The 21,844-nt window shown below is 35.4% G+C and overlaps 2 protein-coding genes across 4 annotated transcripts in view; both read left to right on the forward strand.

Moving 5' to 3' along the window:
* RAD54B (RAD54 homolog B) overlaps positions 1–21,844 on the forward strand; it is a 119,948-nt gene that overhangs the window by 41,193 nt on the left and 56,911 nt on the right. The window lies entirely within an intron of this gene.
* Positions 1,749–18,094, forward strand: FSBP (fibrinogen silencer binding protein). Its single transcript, XM_019973969.2, has 2 exons — positions 1,749–7,771; positions 11,552–18,094. The coding sequence occupies exons 1-2, from the start codon at positions 7,398–7,400 to the stop codon at positions 12,075–12,077; spliced, it is 900 nt and encodes a 299-aa protein (XP_019829528.2). The 5' UTR covers positions 1,749–7,397; the 3' UTR covers positions 12,078–18,094.

Here is a 21,844-nt window from a genome sequence, read left to right on the forward strand (position 1 = left end):
ACTAATTCTTGTGTCAACTCCATATTGTTAACACTGAATTCATAAGAACATTGTATAAATTTAAAAGCAGCTCTAAATTTCAAAGTCAACAAAGTATTTTTCAAATTTTTCTTTTAGTTTTTTCATGTAATTTAAATAAAACTCTTAATTATAATTAAAATTTCTGTCAGTTTATGTTAGAGGGATATATAATGTCAGTTACTGATTTGTATTTTTATGAAAATTTTTATTTTAAACATATATTATTTTACCTATCTCACCAGGTCACAAATATCCCTTTCTTTTCTTTGGAGTTTCAAATTTGACTCAGTCATATACCGTATGATATTTACGAGAAAACATAAATTACATTGCCATTTTTTGCTTTTGTTCTTGATTTTTGAATGTTTAGCAAGTGTCCCTTTTATTTTTTTAAAAAATCTTTGGTTCAGTTAAAAGTCTTGGGTTGGTTGGATTATTGGAGTTATGTCCCATAATCACAGGCAATAAAAATTATAAATTTTATAGATAGTACAGTAATTTATAAAACTCTTCATGACCCAAACAATGAGCACTGGCAAAACACCAGAAACATTAATAAATAAATTGTGTTCTCTTTTTAACCAGTTCCAAGAATTTATATTTCCATATGTATTCCAAGTGTTTTTTTTTATGCTCAAAATTCTCCAAGCCAGGGTTCAGCAATACGTGAACCGTAACTTCCAGATGTTCAAGCTGGTTTTAGAAAAGGCAGAGGAACCAGAGATCAAATTGCCAACATCCGCTGGATCATGGAAAAAGCAAGAGATTTCCAGAAAAACATCTATTTCTGCTTTATTGACTATGCCAAAGCCTTTGACTGTGTGGATCACAATAAACTGTGGAAAATTCTTCAAGAGATGGGAATACCAGACCACCTGACCTGCTTCTTGAGAAACCTATATGCAGGTCAGGAAGCAACAGTTAGAACTGGACATGGAACCACAGACTGGTTCCAAATAGGAAAAGGAGTCCGTCAAGGCTGTATATTGTCACCCTGCTTATTTAACTTCTATGCAGAATGCATCATGAGAAACGCTGGACAGGAAGAAGCAGAAGCTGGAATCAGGATTGCCCGGAGAAATATCAACAACCTCAGATATGCAGATGACACCACCCTTATGGCAGAAAGTGAAGAGGAACTCAAAAGCCTCTTGATGAAAGTGAAAGAGGAGAGTGAATAAGTTGGCTTAAAGCTCAACATTCAGAAAACGAAGATCATGGCATCTGGTCCCATCACTTCATGGCAAATAGATGGGGAAGTAGTGGAAACAGTGTCAGACTTTATTTTTTAGGGCTCCAAAATCACTGCAGATGGTGATTGCAGCCATGAAATTAAAAGATGCTTACTCCTTGGAAGGAAAGTTATGACCAACCTAGATAGCATATTCAAAAGCAGAGACATTACTTGGCCAACAAAGGTCCATCTAGTCAAGGCTATGGTTTTTCCAGTGGTCATGTATGGATGTGAAAGTTGGACTGTGAAGAAAGCTGAGCACCAAGGAACTGATGCTTTTGAACTGTGGTGTTGGAGAAGACTCTTGAGAGTCCCTTGGACTGCAAGGAGATCCAACCAGTCCATCCTAAAGGAGATCAGTCCTGGGTGTTCTTTGGAAGGACTGATGCTAAAGCTGAAACTCCAATACTTTGGCCACCTCATGTGAAGAGTTGACTCACTGAAAAAGACTCTGATGCTGGGAGGGGTTGGGGGCAGGGGGAAAAGGGGATGACAGAGGATGAGATGGCTGGATGGCATCACCGACTCAATGGACATGAGTTTGGGTGAATTCCGGGAGTTGGTGATGGACAGGGAGGCCTGGTGTGCTGCAATTCATGGGGTCGCAAAGAGTCGGACACGACTGAGCTACTGAATTGAACTGAACTATTTTATTACTTTTCGCTTCACTGGGTCTTTGTTGTTGCGCATGGGCTTTCCCCAGATGCAGTGCTTGGGCTCCTCGTGGTGGCTTCTGTTGCAGGGCGTGGGCTCCAGAGTGTGGGCTCAGCAGTGGTGTATGGGCATAGTTGCCCCCAGGCACGTGGAATCTTCCCAGACCAGGGATCAAACCCCTGTACCCTACATTGGCAGGAGGATTCTTATCCCCTGGACCACCAGGGAAGTCCTCCAGATATTTAGCAACATATTCGTGACACTCGTCATAGATTCTGCGAAAGTTGAACAAAGTATTTTCATATGTATATGGAACAGTAATAAATGAAATATTAATTCTTGTTTTAAAATTTCAAGAAATCTGGGTTTTTAGACTTAACAGAGCAGCATCTATTGTAGTAGAACTGTTTTTTGTTCCATGTCTAGCTGGAATTCTTTGACAGATATAGAAGATTAAAATATAGCTGTGTTATGAGTTCATATATCTGTTTGGTCATGAATTGGTAACATTTCTCTGTAACTTTGAAAATCTTTTGAGATAAAATGTGACTCATGTTAATAGGGCTGCTGCTGCTAAGTCGCTTCAGTCGTGTCCGACTCTGTGCGACCCCATAGACGGCAGCCCAACAGGCTCCCCCACCCCTGGGATTCTCCAGGCAAGAACACTGGAGTGGGGTACCATTGCAGTATCTCTTTTATCATAGAACTCAATTAAAAATAAAGGATTTAAATGTTAGCAATTTAAAAAATATTGAATCAATTTATGTTCGATATGTTAGGTCTCATATTCTATAGGCAATTGTTGGTTGCTTAAATGAAGGTCTTTCATTTTTAAAATATCTTTTAAAATCTTTTCTCCATAATTTCTGATAAAATTTCCACAACTGAAATAATATATATTTTTACCATCTCTTTGTCTAAAAATGGTTTTCTTTTTTTTGTGAGTGCAAGAAACCATTTTATAGCTGACCAAAGTTGCCAGATCAGACCTTGCTACATATTATTTAAAAATATTTCTGGATATTTAATTTTGATTTGAGGTGACTAAACTTCCTCAGTTTTTGTTTGTTGAGAGGAAATTGCTTGTCAGGTTTATTATGTTTATGTTGACACTGTCTCTTAGTATTGTTTAGTTTACTTTCTTTAAGCTTTTAAAATGTATTGGGCAACTTATTCCTGTTCTGCTTAGTAAATTGCATTTGGTATTCAAAGTGAACTAGGTGATATGCTTTAGTTCTGTCTTTTTTTCTGTATTGTTTCAATAAGAGTACTAGCTTCTGCACCTGCATTTAACTCTGCATCAGTAGGGACCAGGTGGGGGCGACACGGGCTGGGATCCACTGCCCATAGCACCTTCTTCCTCTTAAAACAGGAGTTTGGGATTGACGTGTACACACTGTTATATTTAAAACAGACAACCAACGAGGATCTCCTGTTTAGCACAGGGAGTGCTGCTCAATATTCCTTAATAACCCAAATGGGAAAAGAATCTGAAAAAGAATAGATACATGTGTATGTAAAGCGGAATCACTTTGCTGTACACCTGAAACTAACACAACATTATAAATCAGCTATGCTTCAATTAAAGAAACAAAACAGAGGAGGGGATTGCATCTGTAGGGGAGATGCTCTTGAGTCCCAGACCTTATCTGTGTTTAAGGCTCAACTAGAGAAGGCAGTAGCACCCCACTCCAGTACTCTTGCCTGGAAAATCCCATGGATGGAGGAGCCTGGTAGGCTGCAGTCCATGGGGTCGCTAAGAGTTGGGCACGACTGAGCGACTTCACTTTCACTTTCATGCATTGGAGAAGGAAATGGCAACCCACTCCAGTGTTCTTGCCTGGAGAATCCCAGGGACGGGGGAGCCTGGTGGGCTGCCGTCTCCGGGGTCGCACAGAGTCGGACACGACTGAAGTGACTTAGCAGCAGCAGCAGCAGTGCACTTTTTTACATTAAAAATTTTGCTCATTTTTTTTTAGCTAGAAAATTAATTCTAATTAAGACAGAATAAGTAATTCACATTAATAATCAATTACAGTTTACACAGGGTGTCAATGTAATTTATGCTGTTTGCATAAAATATTCAAACAAATCAATTAAGTGTTATATCAGTGCATAGAAAAAATTCATTCAAGCAGAATCTCTGATTTAAGATTGACTACACTGGTGATCTGATTATGTGTAGTGTCAAGAAAAATTGTACTGACAAGTTAAAACAGGCAAGAAGACTGTACTCAAGACTGTTCCAGCAGGGGAGAGAGACTGAACTCAGATGCTACTACAACAGGGGTTTGTAGCTAATGGGCAGGGTCAGGCAGTCAGGTAAAAAATTACTGAGAAAAACTTGGTTAGGTATTAAAGGTGGGAGTGTCAGCAGTTTGGTTAGGTTTCAAGGGTAAGGGGATTGTCTGTAAACTGGTTTAGTAGGATTCTTGCTAGTTGAGAAGAAGGCTTAGAGGAGCCTGATTAAAGTTTGGCGAAGGAGGGAGTTCTAATACTAGAAACAATAGAATCATTTATGACAAAAGGGTTAAGTAAAAATGTAATCCTATCCAAACAATGAAGTTGTGTTTAATGGAATAATATGCTGCTGCAGTTAAAGAATTATGTTTTTATCAGTTAAAAACTAGGGCTTCTCTTGTAGTTCAGCTGGTAAAGTATCTGCCTGCAATGCAAGAGGTGCCGGTTGGATTCCTGGGTCAGGAAGATCCCCTGGAGAAGAGATAGGCTACCCACTCCAGTATTCTTGGGCTTCCCTGGTGGCTCAGATGATGAAGAATCTGCCTGTAATACGGGAGACTTTGGTTCAATCCCTGAGTTGGGAAGATCCCCTGGAGGAGGGCATGGCAACCCACTCCAGTATTCTTGGCTGGAGAATCCCCATGGACAGAGGAGCCTGGCAGGCTACAGTCCCTGGAGTTCCAAAGAGTTGGACATGACTGAAGCACAGCATGGCACAGTTAAAATTCAGTAAAATAAAAAAATTCAACCTCTTCATCCCATTGACCACATTTAAAATGCTCAGTAGATGGACTTCCCTGGTGGTCCAGTGGTTAAGATTGTGCTTCCACTGCAGCAGCTGTGGGTTTGATCCTTAGTTGGGGAACCTAGCCCACGTGCCGCAGGGCCAAAAAAAAAATTGCTCAATAGCTGCCTGTGGCTCATGGCTCCTGTAATTAGACAGTGGAGTTCTAGACCTTTTTGGAGTGTCATTACCTGTGTATTGACCTGCATTCTGTACCTAAATATATATTTTCTGTACCCACAGAAATATTTAGGTTTGGGTGTTTTTGATAAGCATAATGGAATTATATTGTATGTATTTTTGTTTTACTTGCTTTTTTTTTTTACTTGCCATTTATTTTGGAGCTTGTTTTGTGTCAATACATAGAAATCTGCCTGTTGCATTTTAGTGCTGCCCGGGGTTGACCATAGTATGGATATACTTTCGTGACTTTAACTTGTTCCCAACTGATTGCTCTTAGATTGCTCCCAGTACTATGCATCTACTTGTGTGAAGGCCTTGTGTGTTTGAGTATTTTTCCAGGTAGAGTCTGAGAAGTAAAATTACTGCAATTTTAAAAGTTTTTGCACATGTAAACTATGAATAGATACTCTCAGATTGCCATCACCAAAGCCATTTTACACTCCCGTGAACATTTCCTGAATAGTGCTTTGTCCTGCACCTTCATCCGCTCTTGACATTTTCAGTCATTAAGAATTTTGCGAGTCTTATGAATGAAAATCATTTTTGGTATACATTTCCTTGATAGTGAGATTGAATGATTTTTCATGTTTTCATTAGCACTTCATTTCTTAACACAATGCTTGTATTTAAAGATAGTATATATCCTGTGTTCTTGCTTTCCTTTAAGTAACTGATCAGGTGGCTGGAGCAGGTCAGTTTTCAGTTTGCTTCTCTATGCACCAGAATCATTTACATGACTATTTTCTGCAGTCTTACTCAGCGATAAAACTGCTCAAAAACAGTGAAAGGCTAGAGACACTGAAGAATCAGATTACCCTCTAGAGCATGCCAGAAAACACCTATCATCCTACAGTGCACCCGGCAATCTTTCACTTTTTTTCCTGACAAATAACATGTTTAAAGCTTCTAGCACATTGTCTGGCTCAGAGTGAGAACTTAATAAATTTAATTCTCTTCCATGGAAAGAATGAAAAACAAAGTAATTGAAAATGTATGGCATTTCTGTAGAGCTGCAGTTCTTTGGATAGGGTCTGTATCTAGATTTCTAGATTTGGGCTTCCCTGACAGTTCAGTATTTACCTTTGTTTTCCTTGGGTCTTTCTCAGTGCTTGGGAACATTATTATAGGTAGGTGTTCAGTAATTGTTTGATTGAATGTAACTGTTTTGAAGTATGTTCTAATTCATTCTCCTGTCTGGAAAAACATGTGTATCACGAGAAAATAGGCTTGTTTGTTTACTTTGTTGTTTATCATGTTTTCAGACAGAGATTAGGAAACATATCCTAAACACACAAATGGATAGCCTTGCAAATGACTAGACTGACTGTTCGCTTTCATAGTCCAAATTGTGTGAATATAGCTAAACAGAAATCCTCCTCAGTACTAAGAGCCAATGTGATTTTGTTGTGTGCACTCTCAAGGCATTATTATGCAGTTCTCTCTGTGAATGGTGTTTTCTACACGTGGTAAAGCAGGCTAGCTTATTCAAAGTACGTTACAGCTGGAATAATCCATTGCTTTAAAAATAATTTTTATCTGCTTTTTAGATTTAGTGTTCAAATATTTTTTCATAAGTAACTGGGGGAAAGAAATACACGGTGGCTACTGAAGCCTGTAAAATGAAGGAGAAGCTTAGCTTTACTGTGGAGTCTGAGCTGGGTGTAACCTAACTAGCTAGAGGATATGCAATTCCTGATTGACAGCAAGACCAGCATTAGGCAGATTTTGTAAGAGAGAGCAGCAGCTCAGAAACCGTGATAAGGGCTCTGTTAGGAAGCACTGCACTCACCACTCATATCTTTAGTTTTTTCATTTTTCTGCCTACTGGATTTGTAAACAAATAGCACAAAACAGTTCCTCTTTTGTTTTTATTAAAGTGATACTGCAATGCAGTTTCAGTCTATCAGCTAGGCAAACGTGTCGAAATTTGATATTCTCACTAAATTAGCCAGTTTTTAGCTGTGTTCCGTGCTTATCTCTAGACCTTTGTGTATTAAATCCCATCTCGAGCTGTTCTCTTTATAAGCAAGTGTGTTTTGCTTGTGCCTTCCTGTCTTCTTCAGTGAGAAGCTTTATGTAGGTCAGGCTTGGCTTAAGCAGATTTCCTGAACCTGCGTCAGCTTAAGCTGGAGGAATTTTAATAAACCCTCCCCTGTAGGCGTGGGCCTAAATGAGGCTAGCCTAGTTAAGCCTGATCTTTCTCTGTTTGTGAAAAGAGCTGAGCAGAGCTGAAAGCTGCATGGTGGTTTCAGAAACTGCCTACTTAATTAGAAAAGAACAATGGTAGGAAAAGCTAGATCTTCCAATTTTACCTTATCTGAAAAGCTTGATTTGTTAAAGCTTGTGAAGCCATATGTTAAAATTCTGGAAGAACACACTAACAAACATTCAGTGATAGTGGAAAAGAATAGATGTTGGGATATCATAGCAGTTAACTATAATGCAATTGGAGTAGACCGCCCTCCTCGAACAGCGCAGGGCCTACGCACTCTTTACAAAAGGCTCAAAGAATATGCCAAACAGGAGCTATTGCAGCAAAAAGAGACCCAGTCAGACTTTAAAAGCAATATTTCTGAGCCAACCAAGAAAGTTATGGAGATGATTCCCCAGATTTCCAGTTTTTGCCTGGTAAGAGACAGAAACCACATACAAAGGTAAGCTTTATTTTATTTTGTTGTGGAAAATTATGGCGCCTCCTATCTATTGGGCTCTGGCTTAGTTGTGATAGAGATATGCATAGTAAACATCCCCACTACGGGAGTAGTGAATAGATTCTTTGTTTTGCATTCTTAGACAAGAAAAGTGAGGCTATAAGGAATTTTTCTGCTGCATTTGATTTAAGCCACTGTTGATTGTCTTCCCTTCCCCCTTCCCTCCTTCTGTAGTTTCTAAAAAGTAAAGGTTAGGGAGGAATAAATGGGATGTAATTTGTGACATTACCTCATAAACTTTTGAAGCTTTAATATTAATTTATTTAATTAGCTTCTGAGAGGTACCTTTTTCTTATTTCACTTAAGATTACATTTCATTGGATTTTCAGTTTTGTATAAAGTTAGCAGTTTCAGGAGAAATGGGACTCTGGCTTTATTATGAATTTTCACTGTCTACAGTTACTGAATATTAATTGAGCTAAAAACCTGAAATGAACAATTAAGTAAACTTGTTAGTAGCACCATTGCATATGTATATGTTAAGACAGTTTAAATTATTTTTCTAATTTATACTCAAAAGAGACAGGGAAACACAGGAAAAGGTGTTAATGCGTAATTAAGAATTCAGATTACGTAATAAAAGCTTTTGTTGCTTTTATGTATTAATGGTCTAGTTTCACTTTAAGCTCTCCCATAGTGTTTTGCAAGGGTATCAAAATATGAATTTTAATATGTCAGTAAGAGCAACTGGATTAGAAGCAGGTTTTTGGTTGAATTTTGTGCTCTACATAACCACTTGCCTGGAAATCTTAAAAGACTATTATCTTACTGCTAAATTCAGATTTTAACCCCCAGCAAAAGATAAAAATGGCAGCTTCATGCTTTTTCTGAATCATTTGGAATAATTTAAGCAAACCGTAAACTCCTTGCTAGTTGAGAAACCTTTCAAACTTAACTTTACAAAGTACTTTCCTGTTGGTGAAAGAGTCTTTATATAAGCAAAATGATTAATTACCTGTGAAATTCTTTTGAAGTTAGGGAGGAAATGGGAAAAACCTTCTTAGTCAAACGTATTTGTTATTTTGATAATTTACTAGGATAGTATTTTTGAGCCCAACTTCTTACAATATACTTATTTCTAGTTGATAGCATAGTGAAAGATAACACCAGTGGGAATCCAAGACATGGATACACAGTACATTAATTCATGGGGTCACTGCTTAAACTGTTCACTGTGATGACAAATGATTAAATCCCAGTATGGTGAATGTCAAAACCCTTCACAGTGAGACTGCTTTATACTCATTCAATTTTTATACCTCTTTGAGCCATAAAGAACATTGGCTTTGCATTATAGGTATTAAACTACCTTTTGGCTGTAGGCTTTTATAATTTGAAAACTAAAACTAAATGTAGTTTTATTAAGTTGTGTATTCTAAAAATACAGTAATGTAAAAGAGAAATAATATGAAAGATACAAGTATCTGTTTACGTATATATGGTATATGTATACATACCTACACAGTCAGTCTTTTGGGACACCAACATTTCTCTGATAAAATGAGTTAATTGATTTACACATTTCTATGCCTACTGTTGAAGCAGTTTTTCAGTTTTTAAAGGTAAGAGTATCAGAAATATGCCACTTCAAACATTCGTGTCAGCATGTCTGCACTGCCACTTTCTCCATACTAGTATTTTCATTTAATATATTTATATATTTAATGTACTTATTTGACATCATCTTGACTCTTAATTATCTCGGAAGTTTATAATTACAGTATCTTAATCATGCTTCTATATAAATATGCCTGTTAATCTCATCAAACTCTCTATACTTAATAAGGAAAATGTTACTACATATTTTTTTTAATGTATTTCAAGATATGCAACTATTTCATAAGGCTGTTTCTGCAATTCACATTGATTTATGTCTTTATTTTTGCCTCTCTTTAATATCATTATATTTTGTGTTTTTATAACCAATCTGATCCTCAGAATTCATATTCATAAATTTTAAAAGTCCTTTTCTGTTTGATCATTTTTGTGACTTTCTCTAAGTCATTTTTAGACTTTGTTATGCCTTATTTGTGATGTTTTAAACTAAAATAGCATGGAATATAACAGATATAAGGCATATTTTAAATTTACATGGGAGTATATTATCTATGTTTAATTGTGAGTCTTACAGTCTATTATACATACTAATTTGGAAAAGTAATTATGTGGGTTTTTAAAATTTCATTTGTAGCTGTAGTTTTAACTTTTTCCCACTCGAGGGTTTAGAGATGTTAGTAAAAGTAAATCTTACTAATTTGAATTACATTTGTATTCCTTTTTTTGCTTTCAAAAATCATAAAATCACAAAGGCAAGATTATAATTTATATAATCTATTATACAAATAGATTTTTCATAACACATTAAATATCTTATTTCATTTGTACCTCTTAGACAAATATCTGATATTTCTGGCAATTTAATGCTATTAGTGACATATGGAGAGTTTGAATTCTTTTCCTTTTGTTCTACTTGAACTTGTTCCAGCATTTTAATCACCCGTGTGGAATGCATTCTTACCTGTATTACTTATTTATGATTTATAAAATGTTCTTTCAATAATATTAAGTGTAGCATTTCCATTAATGTTCCAATAATCTCTTTCACCTCTATAACTTTTGTTTTTAAGTTAGGCAGAGACATATTTTTAAAAAAACCTAAGAAACATGTATTCTTAATTCACAACTTAATATTATACATGAAATTATTTAAAAACCAACAGGATTTTAAGGAACATTGTGTTTTGTCATAACAAATATTGGTATATCAAAATTTTAATTACGCCAAAACTGTAGTTGCCTCTCATAGGAATGCATGTTTTATGGAAATTTCATGTAAATTTAATAAACTATCAATATATAGAGGCCATTAAAAATTGCATTAAAAACACCATTTCATTTATTCAGTCTTTCAGCATATGACGAGTACCTACTAGATTCCAAGTACTAGTATGATGCTGGGTACTGAGGATTCAGTGGTACATGTAAACCCTTGCTCTTGTACACTTCACCTGGCCACTGGTTAAAAGGCTTAAAGAGCACCTGAGTCGTGTGGTTCTGGATAGGTAAGGGGGAAACGCCACTGTATTTGAAATTGGAAAGTTAGGAGAACCCCCTGCTAGTGGAGCACACCCCAAATCATACACAGTCTTGATTTTCTGTGTGCGACAAATGCAGACATCAGTACTTCTCAGAGACTGCCTTGTGTTGTCCACTGGCCCTCCACTGTCCTTCCAAAGTCATGGACCTCAGTGGGTTTTAGATTAATCAGTTCAGGAGAGCAGAAATAGGAGGTCTAGGACTACCATGTGGGGATAGTGAGGCCCAGAATGAGTTAAATGACTCTTTACAGCATTTAAGAACCTCAGGCTTACAGGGACAATTGATAGCTCTTTGAGAGTGTTAAAAATGCCACTTTTTTTTAATTTACCTCCATAGCCTTGTTTAGTATTTGTAATTTACTGTTCTTTCAAGAGCCCAATTTTAAAGTTAAGGATAGGGGAGAGCCATATATATATATATATATATAATGAATATATATATATATAAAATAATTAAAATCCCAGCCTTAGTCACTTTATTATTCCAAGGATTAAAAAATATTTTTTGTTTCATAATTTGCTTTTTACCTTGATAATTTAGTGTATATTAAATATGAAATTATGTTTTAAAATGTTCTTGTCTTCATTTGATTTACATTTTATAATGGTTTTTTATGTGCTGTAGTGCAAACTTGGATGAGGAAGCACAGGCTGGTACCAGTTCACTACAGGTAATGTTGGACCGCCATCCAGTTGCTATTACAGTGGAGGTGAAGCAAGAAGAAGACATTAAGCCCCCCCCTCCACTGGTTTTAAATTCTCAACAGAGTGATACTTTAGAGCAAAGAGAAGAACAGGAATTAGTGCGTGTAATGGAAAGATCTTTGTCACCATCACTTTCCTCTGTTGATATGAGAATGACATCGTCTCCATCTTCTATTCCAAGGAGAGATGATTTTTTTCGGCATGAGAGTGGAGAAAATTTTAGGTCACAATTAGGGTATGATCCTCAGATTCTACAAATGCTGAAAGAGGAGCATCAAATAATTTTAGAAAATCAAAAAAGTTTTGGATTATATGTTCAGGAGAAGAGGGATGGATTGAAAAGAAGGCAGCAGCTAGAGGAAGAGCTGCTAAGAGCAAAAATTGAAGTTGAGAAGCTGAAAGCAATTCGACTACGGCATGATCTACCTGAATATAATAGTCTCTGAGATTTTTTTTTCAATCTTGCAATTTGATTAATTTTGGCCTGGTTAGTTTCATTTGGGAATATCCTGAAGCAGAGTACATATTCTTAAAACATATTGTTAATCTCTGTTATGAAAAAGGCTTTTTTGACATGATTTTCTGATTATTTAATTTTCCTTTGAAATATAGTAAAACTGATGGCATGCTTATAAATTTTTTGTCTTCCTGGGCTTTACAAAAGATGTTTTATTTTGATTATTAACATATATAAATGCATATGTATATACATAAATATTCTTTCAAAGTTCTGAATCTTCAAAGTTTTTAATTAATACTTTGAAAGCTGTATGTAGTTCAAGATGTTTATTAATAAGTTAGTCTAATTTAGAAGCAATACTAGCTTCATAGAAGCTTGTCTGTATGACACTGATTTTTATGCTTTCATTCTTTGAAGGAATAAGTTCTAGAATTTTAGGGACTAAAATGTTAGGGACTAGAATTTTAGAGACTAAAATAGAAGGTATTTGGAGAACACTTTTCCCATCTCAATTTAAGGGTAATAAAACTGAGGGCAAGGGAAAACTCAGTGATTTACTTGGTTTAGCAAAGCTCTTTATGGCATAGCAAGGACCAGCACTCGGTTTTTGTTTCTCTGTAATTTCCTCCCCCTACGGTTTCATAGAAGAAAAAATCCGCTAAAGTATCCTACATGGTAAAAAATTAGAAACATTTATTTCATTAAAATTGTCTTTAAAAATTGGTGGATTGTGAAATCAGGGGGATTGTGTCAATTACTCCCATCCTCCTTTTTTTTTGTTGTTCTGCAAAATAAGATATACTGTTGGAGCTGTTATATATTGAGGTGGCCAAAAAAGTTAGTTTGATTAGTGAATACGTTGTACAGTAAATATGTCTTTTATTTTTACTTAAAACCGAAATAACTTTTTGGCCAATCCAATATGTTGACTCTGAGATTTAATATGTTGATTCATTTTGAATGTCTTAGTCTGAAAAAGATTTCTTTCACAGTAAAATCACAGTAAACTTTAATGAACAAAATTAAAATTTTACTTAAAAATAGCAAAACATTATATGTGTATAACTTATGATATCTGTAGTCTTATGTTTCTGTAAATATTACTGTTTTAGTATTTGTGGAAATAAATAAAACCTTGATTCTTAAAACACACATACACATTTTGTTAAATCTTTAATATGTGTACTACTTAAGGATTTCTATTTTGGCTAGGGGTTTGTTGAGGAAGGCTATTTTAAGCTAAGCTTTAAAATGGGGTAGGTTGGATTTCAACACTTTTGGGGGAAAAGGCTGTTTATGTCAGAGTGAGCAGCATGAAGAAAGGCATAGAAGAAGAGAAAAAGTGGGTCAAAGTGTATAAGCCCAAATACAGTGCTAAGCCAGGTGATTTTTAAGTGATTTTAAGTGAACACAGAGCCAGTTAGGGCTGTGATAGTCTGGATGAGGACATATACCTTGACTAATTGGGGTTAGCTACTCTTCAGCTCTAGCAGAATTTTTATATGCAGAAATAAGCAAGAAATCTGCATTTTTATGAGAAATTTTTATATTTAAGATATTTACAAATAATTTAAATGTTTAAAATAATAAATACATAAAACATGTGAGTGGGCCTCATTCAGCCATTGGATTTCTGGCTCCTGGCCTTTGGTGTAGACCAGTGGTTCACCAAGAGTGCATCTTGACCAGCAGCATCAGTATCACTTAAAAACTTAAGAGAAATGTAAATCCGTTCCTTTTGGATCAGTGACTCGAAGGGGAGAGTCCAGCAGTTTGTTTTAATAAGCTCTCTAGAGATTTCTGATGCAAGCTATAAAGCCATTCAAAGAACCGCTGAAACAGAGTATTTTGAAACCTAACATGATGCATAAATCATTAGAATTTCAAAAATTTGTGTTGAAGAGTGGGTGAAGGTAAACTGAGGGATATCATTTTGGAAGTTGGAAACTGGTGCTAGATTATGGATTACATTAAAAGCTGTTTTAAGGAATCAAATGTGATTGTATAATGGGAAACCTTGTAAGGCTTTTGACTAGGGGCATATGCCTTAAGCTCTGTCTTAATGTCATAATAACAGCATTTCAGAGTGGGCATTGTAGTGAGGAGATGAAATCCAAAATTTAGGTTATGGCTACAGGAATAGAAAGAAAGTAAATAAAATAGACCCTTATGGTACTGTTTGAGCCTGTTGACTGCTTAATTTCATTGGCGTTTTATATCTGCTATTAGAGTTAAATATTACAAAAATGTCTTGAATGTATAATGTGATGTATCCTTTTGACAATTTCATCTTCTTTAATCTGCTCTCTGACTTTTCTTTCAGTCCAAAGACTTTAAAATTCTTATTCGAGATGTTTTTACAGTATAATTCTCATAAGTCTTTACAGTAGTAAGCTTTAACTTTTTTAAATTATTGAAAGCAAGTTACCATACAAAATGTAATAATTCATATTATAATCTTAGCATGGTACTACTCAGAATTGTTAATGAATGTTCGATTAGAATGCTAACTTTGTACAGCTAAATCAGAGTTTTCCAAATTGTTCTGTGGAATAGTCATTCTATGAAATGTCTTTATTAGCAAAGTAACATGTTCAAAAAAAGTACAATATACATTTTTTTGGTGATTAGATTCTAAAATAAGTGTGGAAGGTAAAAACATAGACTATACAAAATCGTCCTTGAATATTTTTTTTGCTGCCGAGAAAACGTAGTCTGCTTCAGTAAGATTTTTCACCAGCAGTGTTCAAGATTGTTGTTTCATTGCTGATATCATGTGACAAATGTGTTAACGTTTAGGGCTGAATAGAATAGAAAACCTTAGTTTTACATATTTTTAAACACCAGCATTCCACTCATTGCAGTGGAGTTCACTGCAGCAGTTTTTCTGAATCACTGTTGTTTTATTTTAATCTGCAAAACTTAAAGTGAATGTGATTCTGCTTCATTTTTATTGCTCCACCTCCTCACCCCAGCAACTATAGTTAGCATAGGATAGTTTTTTGAAAAATTCTGTGTGAAAAAGACTTGTTTAACTACTGAACTGGTTTTGGAGGCTGCTTATTGTTATCTTGCAGAATATCTTAGGGAAATTCTGAGCTAAAGCTTTTTTCTTTTCCTTTCTGTATTGAGAATTTTTTGAGTTTTTGGCTACTTACCAACTTAACATTCACAGTTTTTGCTGAGGACAAGTTTAACTAAGGGGCATATGTAAGGGCAAATTCTATTAGTGCAAATAGAATAGAACTGAAGCCCCCTGACATCTTACATACTACAGAGAACTGTTTGGGGCCATGAGCTTTACTTATGAAATGTAATGCTGGGAAAACATAGAAAAGAGTGATTTTATTTTTTAAATGTAGACTTGGTTCTGTATAAATACATTAAATTTGAAAAATATACTAAGTCATAAGACTATTTCATCCAATATATTAGTAATTTAGATAGTGCATATGTTATTCTTGTCATCTTGTCTTTTCTTACTCATTTGAACTCAAATGGGTATGTTGGTGTTTTTTTTTTAACAACTTATGACTTTATAAAACTAGGTATGATTTATAATAGCACCCTGAAAAAGTTTATGAAGTTCTTTCATTTCTAACAAATGCCAGATTTCTTAAAATACTCAAATATATTTCTCTTTTGTGTAATGAGACATCAACTTGGTGCAATTTAATTTTGAAAGATTGATTCTACCTTGTTGCATCATTACTTACATGAAAATGTTTAAAATATGAATTATTTTTCATGTGCCTTCTTTTAGAATAATGTCAAGTTTTAACTGAGTGTGGTAAATTGTAATTAAAATATAGATGATAGTGGTTAAATGGTTTGTTAACACGTGTTCTTTTAAATACATGGTAACACATTGTATTGACTTGTGTACTCTTTTTGTGTGCCATAAGTCAAAGAATTCAGTACTACACAGGTAAAATTTTTTGATGAGACATAATTGAAATACTGACATTTTTTTAGGTGATTGTGCCAGTGGTTGGTGGTGGTTTAGTTGCTAAGTCATGTCCGACTCCTGTGACCCCGTGGAGAGAGGAGCCTGGCAGGATACAGTGCACGGGATTCTCCAGACTGGAGTGGGTTGTCATTTCCTTCTCCAGGGAATCTTCCCAACCCAGGGATTGAACCTGGGTCTCCTGAATTGTTGGTACATTCTTTACCAACTGAGCTACAAGGGAAGCCCTTGTGCCAGTATAGTTGCCAAATATACCATGTCTAAATTTCATAGTATATTTATTTTTTCAATTGTTAAGATTCACAGATTTTCAAAATCAATTGAACATTTGATGGTGACTTTGATTGTAAATAGTAAAAGTAATTAGATGAAATATGGTTGTAATACTTAACAAAGAGAAAAAAGCAAATTTTAAAAATATGCAACCTAATTAAACATTAATAGTCATACAGATCTTTGTATATGATTTTGAGAAATTGGTCCCATATTTTTTATATATCTTCTATAAGTTGTTTTCACTAAAAATAGCAGCTATGATGTGAACTTATATTATTTATCTTTAGTTTTCAGTTCCTTTGTAAATAGTGGAAAGCAAAGTTAATAAATAGATAAATAAAAATGTCACCCAAATTAGCCCACACTTAACTAACATGGATATATCATTAGACTTGCACTTATCACATAGTTATCCATCTATATCCATCCATAAATTCTTTTTTTTTTTTTCTTTTAAGGAAAACTTATTTTAAAACAAGTTGCAGAATTAAAATACTTTACCCATAAGCACTTCAGCATGAGGATTATGAACTGGAGTTCAATATTTATTTGTGTGTGTATGATGTTTTTAAGTAAGATTTGCAAACAGTGAAATCTTAAATACACCATTTGATGAGTTTTGACAAATTACACCTCTGTAGCTTAAACCCACTTTAAGATTTAAAAGGTTATCACCCTATTCTTTGCCAAGATCAAGTGTAAAAAGTTATCACCCTAGAATGTGCTCTCCTGCCCCTTCCTAACGAATCCACTGGCACCTCAGGCAACCATTATTCTAATTTTTAAAAAAACATAGATAAATTTTTCTTGTTCTAGAACTTAATATTACTGAGGTCAAACAGTGTGAACTCTTTGTTTCTGTTTTCTTTCATCCATCTTAATGTTTTTAATATTCATCATCCTTTTATCAGTAGTTCATTGCTTTTTTTTTGTTGCTGAGTAATATTCCATTTTATAAATACACTACAGTTTGTTTATCCTTTATCTTTTTTAAAAAATTCTTTTTATTTATCTAATGAATTTATTTGGCTGTACCAGGTCTTAGTTGAGGCATATGGGATCTTAGTTCCCTGACCAGGGATCGAACCCAGGCCCCCTGCATTGGGAGCATGGAGTCTTAGCCACTGGATCACCAGGAGAGTCCCCATCCATTATCTTTTGATGGACTTCTGGCGTTTTCCCAGATTTTGGTTGTTCTGTATATTCTCATATAAGTGTGTCATGAACTTAATGCTGGCTTAGGGAAGATATATGTTTAACTTTTTAAGAAACTGCCAGACCTTTTCTCAAAGTGATTGTACCATTTTACACTTCCATCAACAGTGTATGGATTATTTTTTAAAATAAAGTTTGCATGTTTATTGATTGGAATGTCAGAATTGAAATTGATGAATAAATTTTTTATATTTAAATGAATTAAAAATGTTGGGCAGATAGTTTAAATATCTGGGAATATTGTAGTTTGTTGATTTTTTTTTTCTGTTTTAGCACTAATTGCATATATGCTTTGTCATAAAGAATTGAGAAATATGATGAAATGTATAGTTCCTGCCATCCTCAAAGTATCATTCTGAAAATGATCTTTAATGCAAAGAAGTATCTTTTAGGTTTATTTTATACATAATGATACTTGCAGTTAGTTGACATGCAGTCTGTTTTGTTAGGTAGAGAAAACTATGGATGTTTACCAGTTTGAAGAATTTGTGTATTCATGTTTGCATATTTTTTAGTGTAATAAAAACCGTATCTTTCAAATCTCACATTTATATTGCAGTTATATGTTAATGCATGTTAAAAGTTCTGATAGCTTTTGGTAATTTTGAAACTCAAAAAATATGGTTTGTAAGAGTATTTATATTTTTTGTTGAATTTGATGATATGAGACATTTTAAATTCCATTTACTCCATTAAAAACAATGTATATATTTAGAATTATTAAAAGAATATTAAAGGTTTGGGTTTATGGAATGTATAATTAAGCCACGTTATCTTAGAGTTACTATGCTTAGGACTCATCCATTAAGATGATAATATCCACTATTAATATTTAAATGACCATGTCTCTGCCTTCCTCTTTTGTCAAAGCATGGTTTTAAGCATTCTTACCCTGTGAATTACCTTGTGAGTCTTGCTCTACACATTCAAGCCTCTGGCTTATGAAGACTATTTTTGGCATTGATTTGGAAAGCACATTACAGGGTCAAGGGAGAAGTAGATCAGAACCAAGTTTAGAAATAAAAATGAATAGCATGCGTGCTCAGTTGCTTTAGCCGTGTCTGACTCTTTTCCAGTCCTGTGGGCTATGGGCATTCAGACTCCTCTGTCCACGAAATTCTCCAGGCAAGAATATTGGACTGTGTTGCCATGCCTTCCTCCAGGAGATCTTCCTGACCTGGGGATCAAACCTATGTCTCCTTCATCTCCTGCATCGCAAGTGAATTCTTTACCCACTGAGCCACCTGGGAAGCCTGGGAAAAATTATAGGTTAGAACGGAATTGTTAGTGGTGGTTAGTCTGGAATGTAGCAAATTAGTCATTATTTTATATGTTACAAGTAGTCTAGATAAAGGAAGTTATGCTCCTAATATGTTTAATTCCTAATACCTTCATTCTGCTTTTTTGCAGTCATTCTCCTTTGCCTGCTCTATGTGTTAGTCCTTCTCAGTTGTGTCTGACTCTTTGCAACCCCGTGGACTGTAGCCCACCAGGCTGCTCTGTCCATGGGATTCACCAGGCAAGAGTACTGGAGCAGGTAGCCAGTCCTTTCTCCTGCCCTATGCCTCCATTTAAAATGGGACTAAATGGGAAAGGGACAAGTGCACGATGACGATGATGGTCGTCAGCATTTGGAGAGCGCTTACTGCATGGCAAAGACTGTTCTAAGCATTTTACATGTATTAGCTCGTCTAATGCAACAACTCTGTGATGTAGGTATTAGTATTGCATTCATTTGACAATTTATAAGCACAGGGGTGAGTAACTTGTGCAGGGTCATGTTGCTAGCTAGGGCAGACTCAAGCTTCAAGTGCAACCAGTCTGGCCCCAGAGTTCATGCTTTTATTCCTTCTCCTTTCTTTCCTGCAAAAGAAAGGCTGTATCTAAATCTGAGACTCTTATGTTATTTCAGTTAGTATAAGGAATTCTGAATTCTTAGAATTTAACTACTGTCTTTTGTTCTAGTTAGTTTTTTTTTTTTTTTTGCAGGGGCAGGTTTGGACATAACAGGCAGCTCTCCTGGGAATATAACAGGATATTTGACTCTTAAGATATCTTTCCCAGCCATTTTTGATGAAGACAGGCTTTTTGTCCCTTCTTTAACAGCAATCCTGAGGAATTGCATTTTTCTCTCAACCAAGTGAAAATCAAGAACAAATTTGAAAAATACAGAAAGCTGCTGTCAGTCTTCCATTCAGCGCACAGTGACTGCTACTAGTAGAAATAGTGTATAAAGAAACTAAAATTGTCTAAACTTGCACATCACAACAGTTTTTAGAATTCAAAAACTGATCAAAGCATCCCATCTTTTTCATTAATGCTAAAACCCTCAAAACTTTATCTGGAAAAATTAAAACAACAAAAATAACACAGGACAACTAACTTATCTAAAAACTGGTATCTTTTTGACTAAAAACTAATGGAGTAATACAGTCTTCATAATATTTTAGCAAAATTTGATTTAGCAAAACTATTTGGTAGAAATTATGATTATGAAAGAATTTATGTTGGCAAAAATTAAAATACATAAAGAAGTGATAAATCTTTCTTATAACATTTACTTGGAAAATAATCCTGAATGTATACGGTGTACAGCTATGCAGCTGAGTTCAAAGTTAATTTCTAAGGCTACTTTCTCATGAAAATTAGTGTTAAGGTAATTCTATTTTAATATCTTTATAAACATGAAGTAAAAATGTGCCTAGAATAATAATGGCAGTTTTGAAAACTCCCTGTTGTTACAGGAATATGGTGATGACCAAGATCCAAAGAGGCCCTCCTCTCAACACTTTACAGTTTTGTGGGAAAGGCTGACATTAAATAATTTGTCACATAATTGCTGAGTTAATGCTGAGATAACACAACTTGATGTAGTTTTGCAGTCAGGGAAATTTAAACTGTAAGGAAGGGTGACTAGAAATTAATTTAGATAAGCATTTAGATAAGTTGAAGGAAGAGAAGTAGAAGGAACTTTGGCTGGAAGTAATATTTTCTTCAAGACCTTTAAGACAAGTAGATGATTAGATTCACATTTAAAAACTCATGTGTGTAAGCTCAGTCACTCAAACTTGTGAGACTCCTCAGTCCATGAAATTTTCCAGGCAAGAATCTTGGAGTTGCCATTTCCCTCTCCAGGGGATCTTCTCAACCCAGGGATTGAACACGTGTCTCCTGCATTGGCAGGCAGATTCTTTACTACTGCAGTACTTTGGAAGCCCACATTTAAAAATAAATACAGCATATATGGAAAATGGCTTTGGGTGTAGGGGTGGCAAGAGAAGACTTCAGTAGAACTGTTGAGAAGGCCCTGCAACATTTCCGTAGTCCAGAGATGATGATTTGGAAAGAGTAAGGACAATGCAGAAGGCGAATAGTACACAGCCTTGAGAACCATGAAGAGGGTAGAATCATGTGGAGTTTGTGGTTGATTGGCTCAGGAACTGAGAAAATGAATGCCCTGGATGATTACCAGTTTCTTGGCTTCTTTCACTGAGAAATGGAAAAACTGAAAGAGGAGCAATTTTTGAAGAGAAGATAAGTGGACCTGGTGAGTTTGTGACATTTATGAGACATTCATGTAGACCCAACTGCATGTACTGGTATATATACAAATCTAGAGTTATGATCTGGGCTAGAGGAAAACATATAACTTAGTAAAGTAATGGTATTGAAGCCTTGGGAGCTAATTTAAGGAGATTTGGTACATAGTGAGGGGAGGCAGGCTTAGAACTCAGGGCTGAAGAACTCCAGTAAACAAAGGTTAGACAGGAAGTAAGAACTGGCAAAGATGATTAAGAAATAGCAATCAAGGAAGAGGAAAATTTGAAGTGTGTTAGAAGCTATAAAAATAGAATTCAGTATTTCAGGAAGAAATGGTCACTATTATCCAATACTTTCAGGAACTTTGGTCAGGACTAAAAAGTAAAGAGCTCCTTTTTTGTGTGTGGTTTCTTATTTCTTTTTTTTTTAATATAAATTTATTTATTTTAATTGGAGGCTAATTACTTTACATTATTGTAGTGGTTTGGCCATACATTGACATGGATCCGCCACAGGTGTACATGTGTTCCCCATCCTGAACGCCCCTCCCACCTTCCTCCCCATCCTATCCCTCTGGGTCATCCCAGTGCACCAGCCCCGAGCACCCTGTCTCATGCATCGAACCTGGACTTAGTGGCCTTTGACACAGCAACTTTGGGGCAGGCCCGACTGGAAGCCAAGTTGGTGAAGTTGAGAAGTTGCGAATTTGAAGAAACCGAGGGAGTAAGTGGTTATTCAGATGATTATAGTGGAAA

This window comes from Bos indicus, chromosome 14 (assembly GCF_029378745.1).
Source record: "Bos indicus isolate NIAB-ARS_2022 breed Sahiwal x Tharparkar chromosome 14, NIAB-ARS_B.indTharparkar_mat_pri_1.0, whole genome shotgun sequence".
NCBI lineage: Eukaryota > Metazoa > Chordata > Mammalia > Artiodactyla > Bovidae > Bos > Bos indicus.

What these genes read in the sequence shown, in the direction of transcription:
- FSBP (XM_019973969.2), top strand. Translation starts at nt 7,398, where the DNA reads ATGGTAGGAAAAGCTAGATCTTCCAATTTTACCTTATCTGAAAAGCTT. An exon ending in GACAGAAACCACATACAAAG is followed by an intron (nt 7,772 to 11,551) that starts GTAAGCTTTATT and finishes TATGTGCTGTAG; the next exon opens with TGCAAACTTGGATGAGGAAG.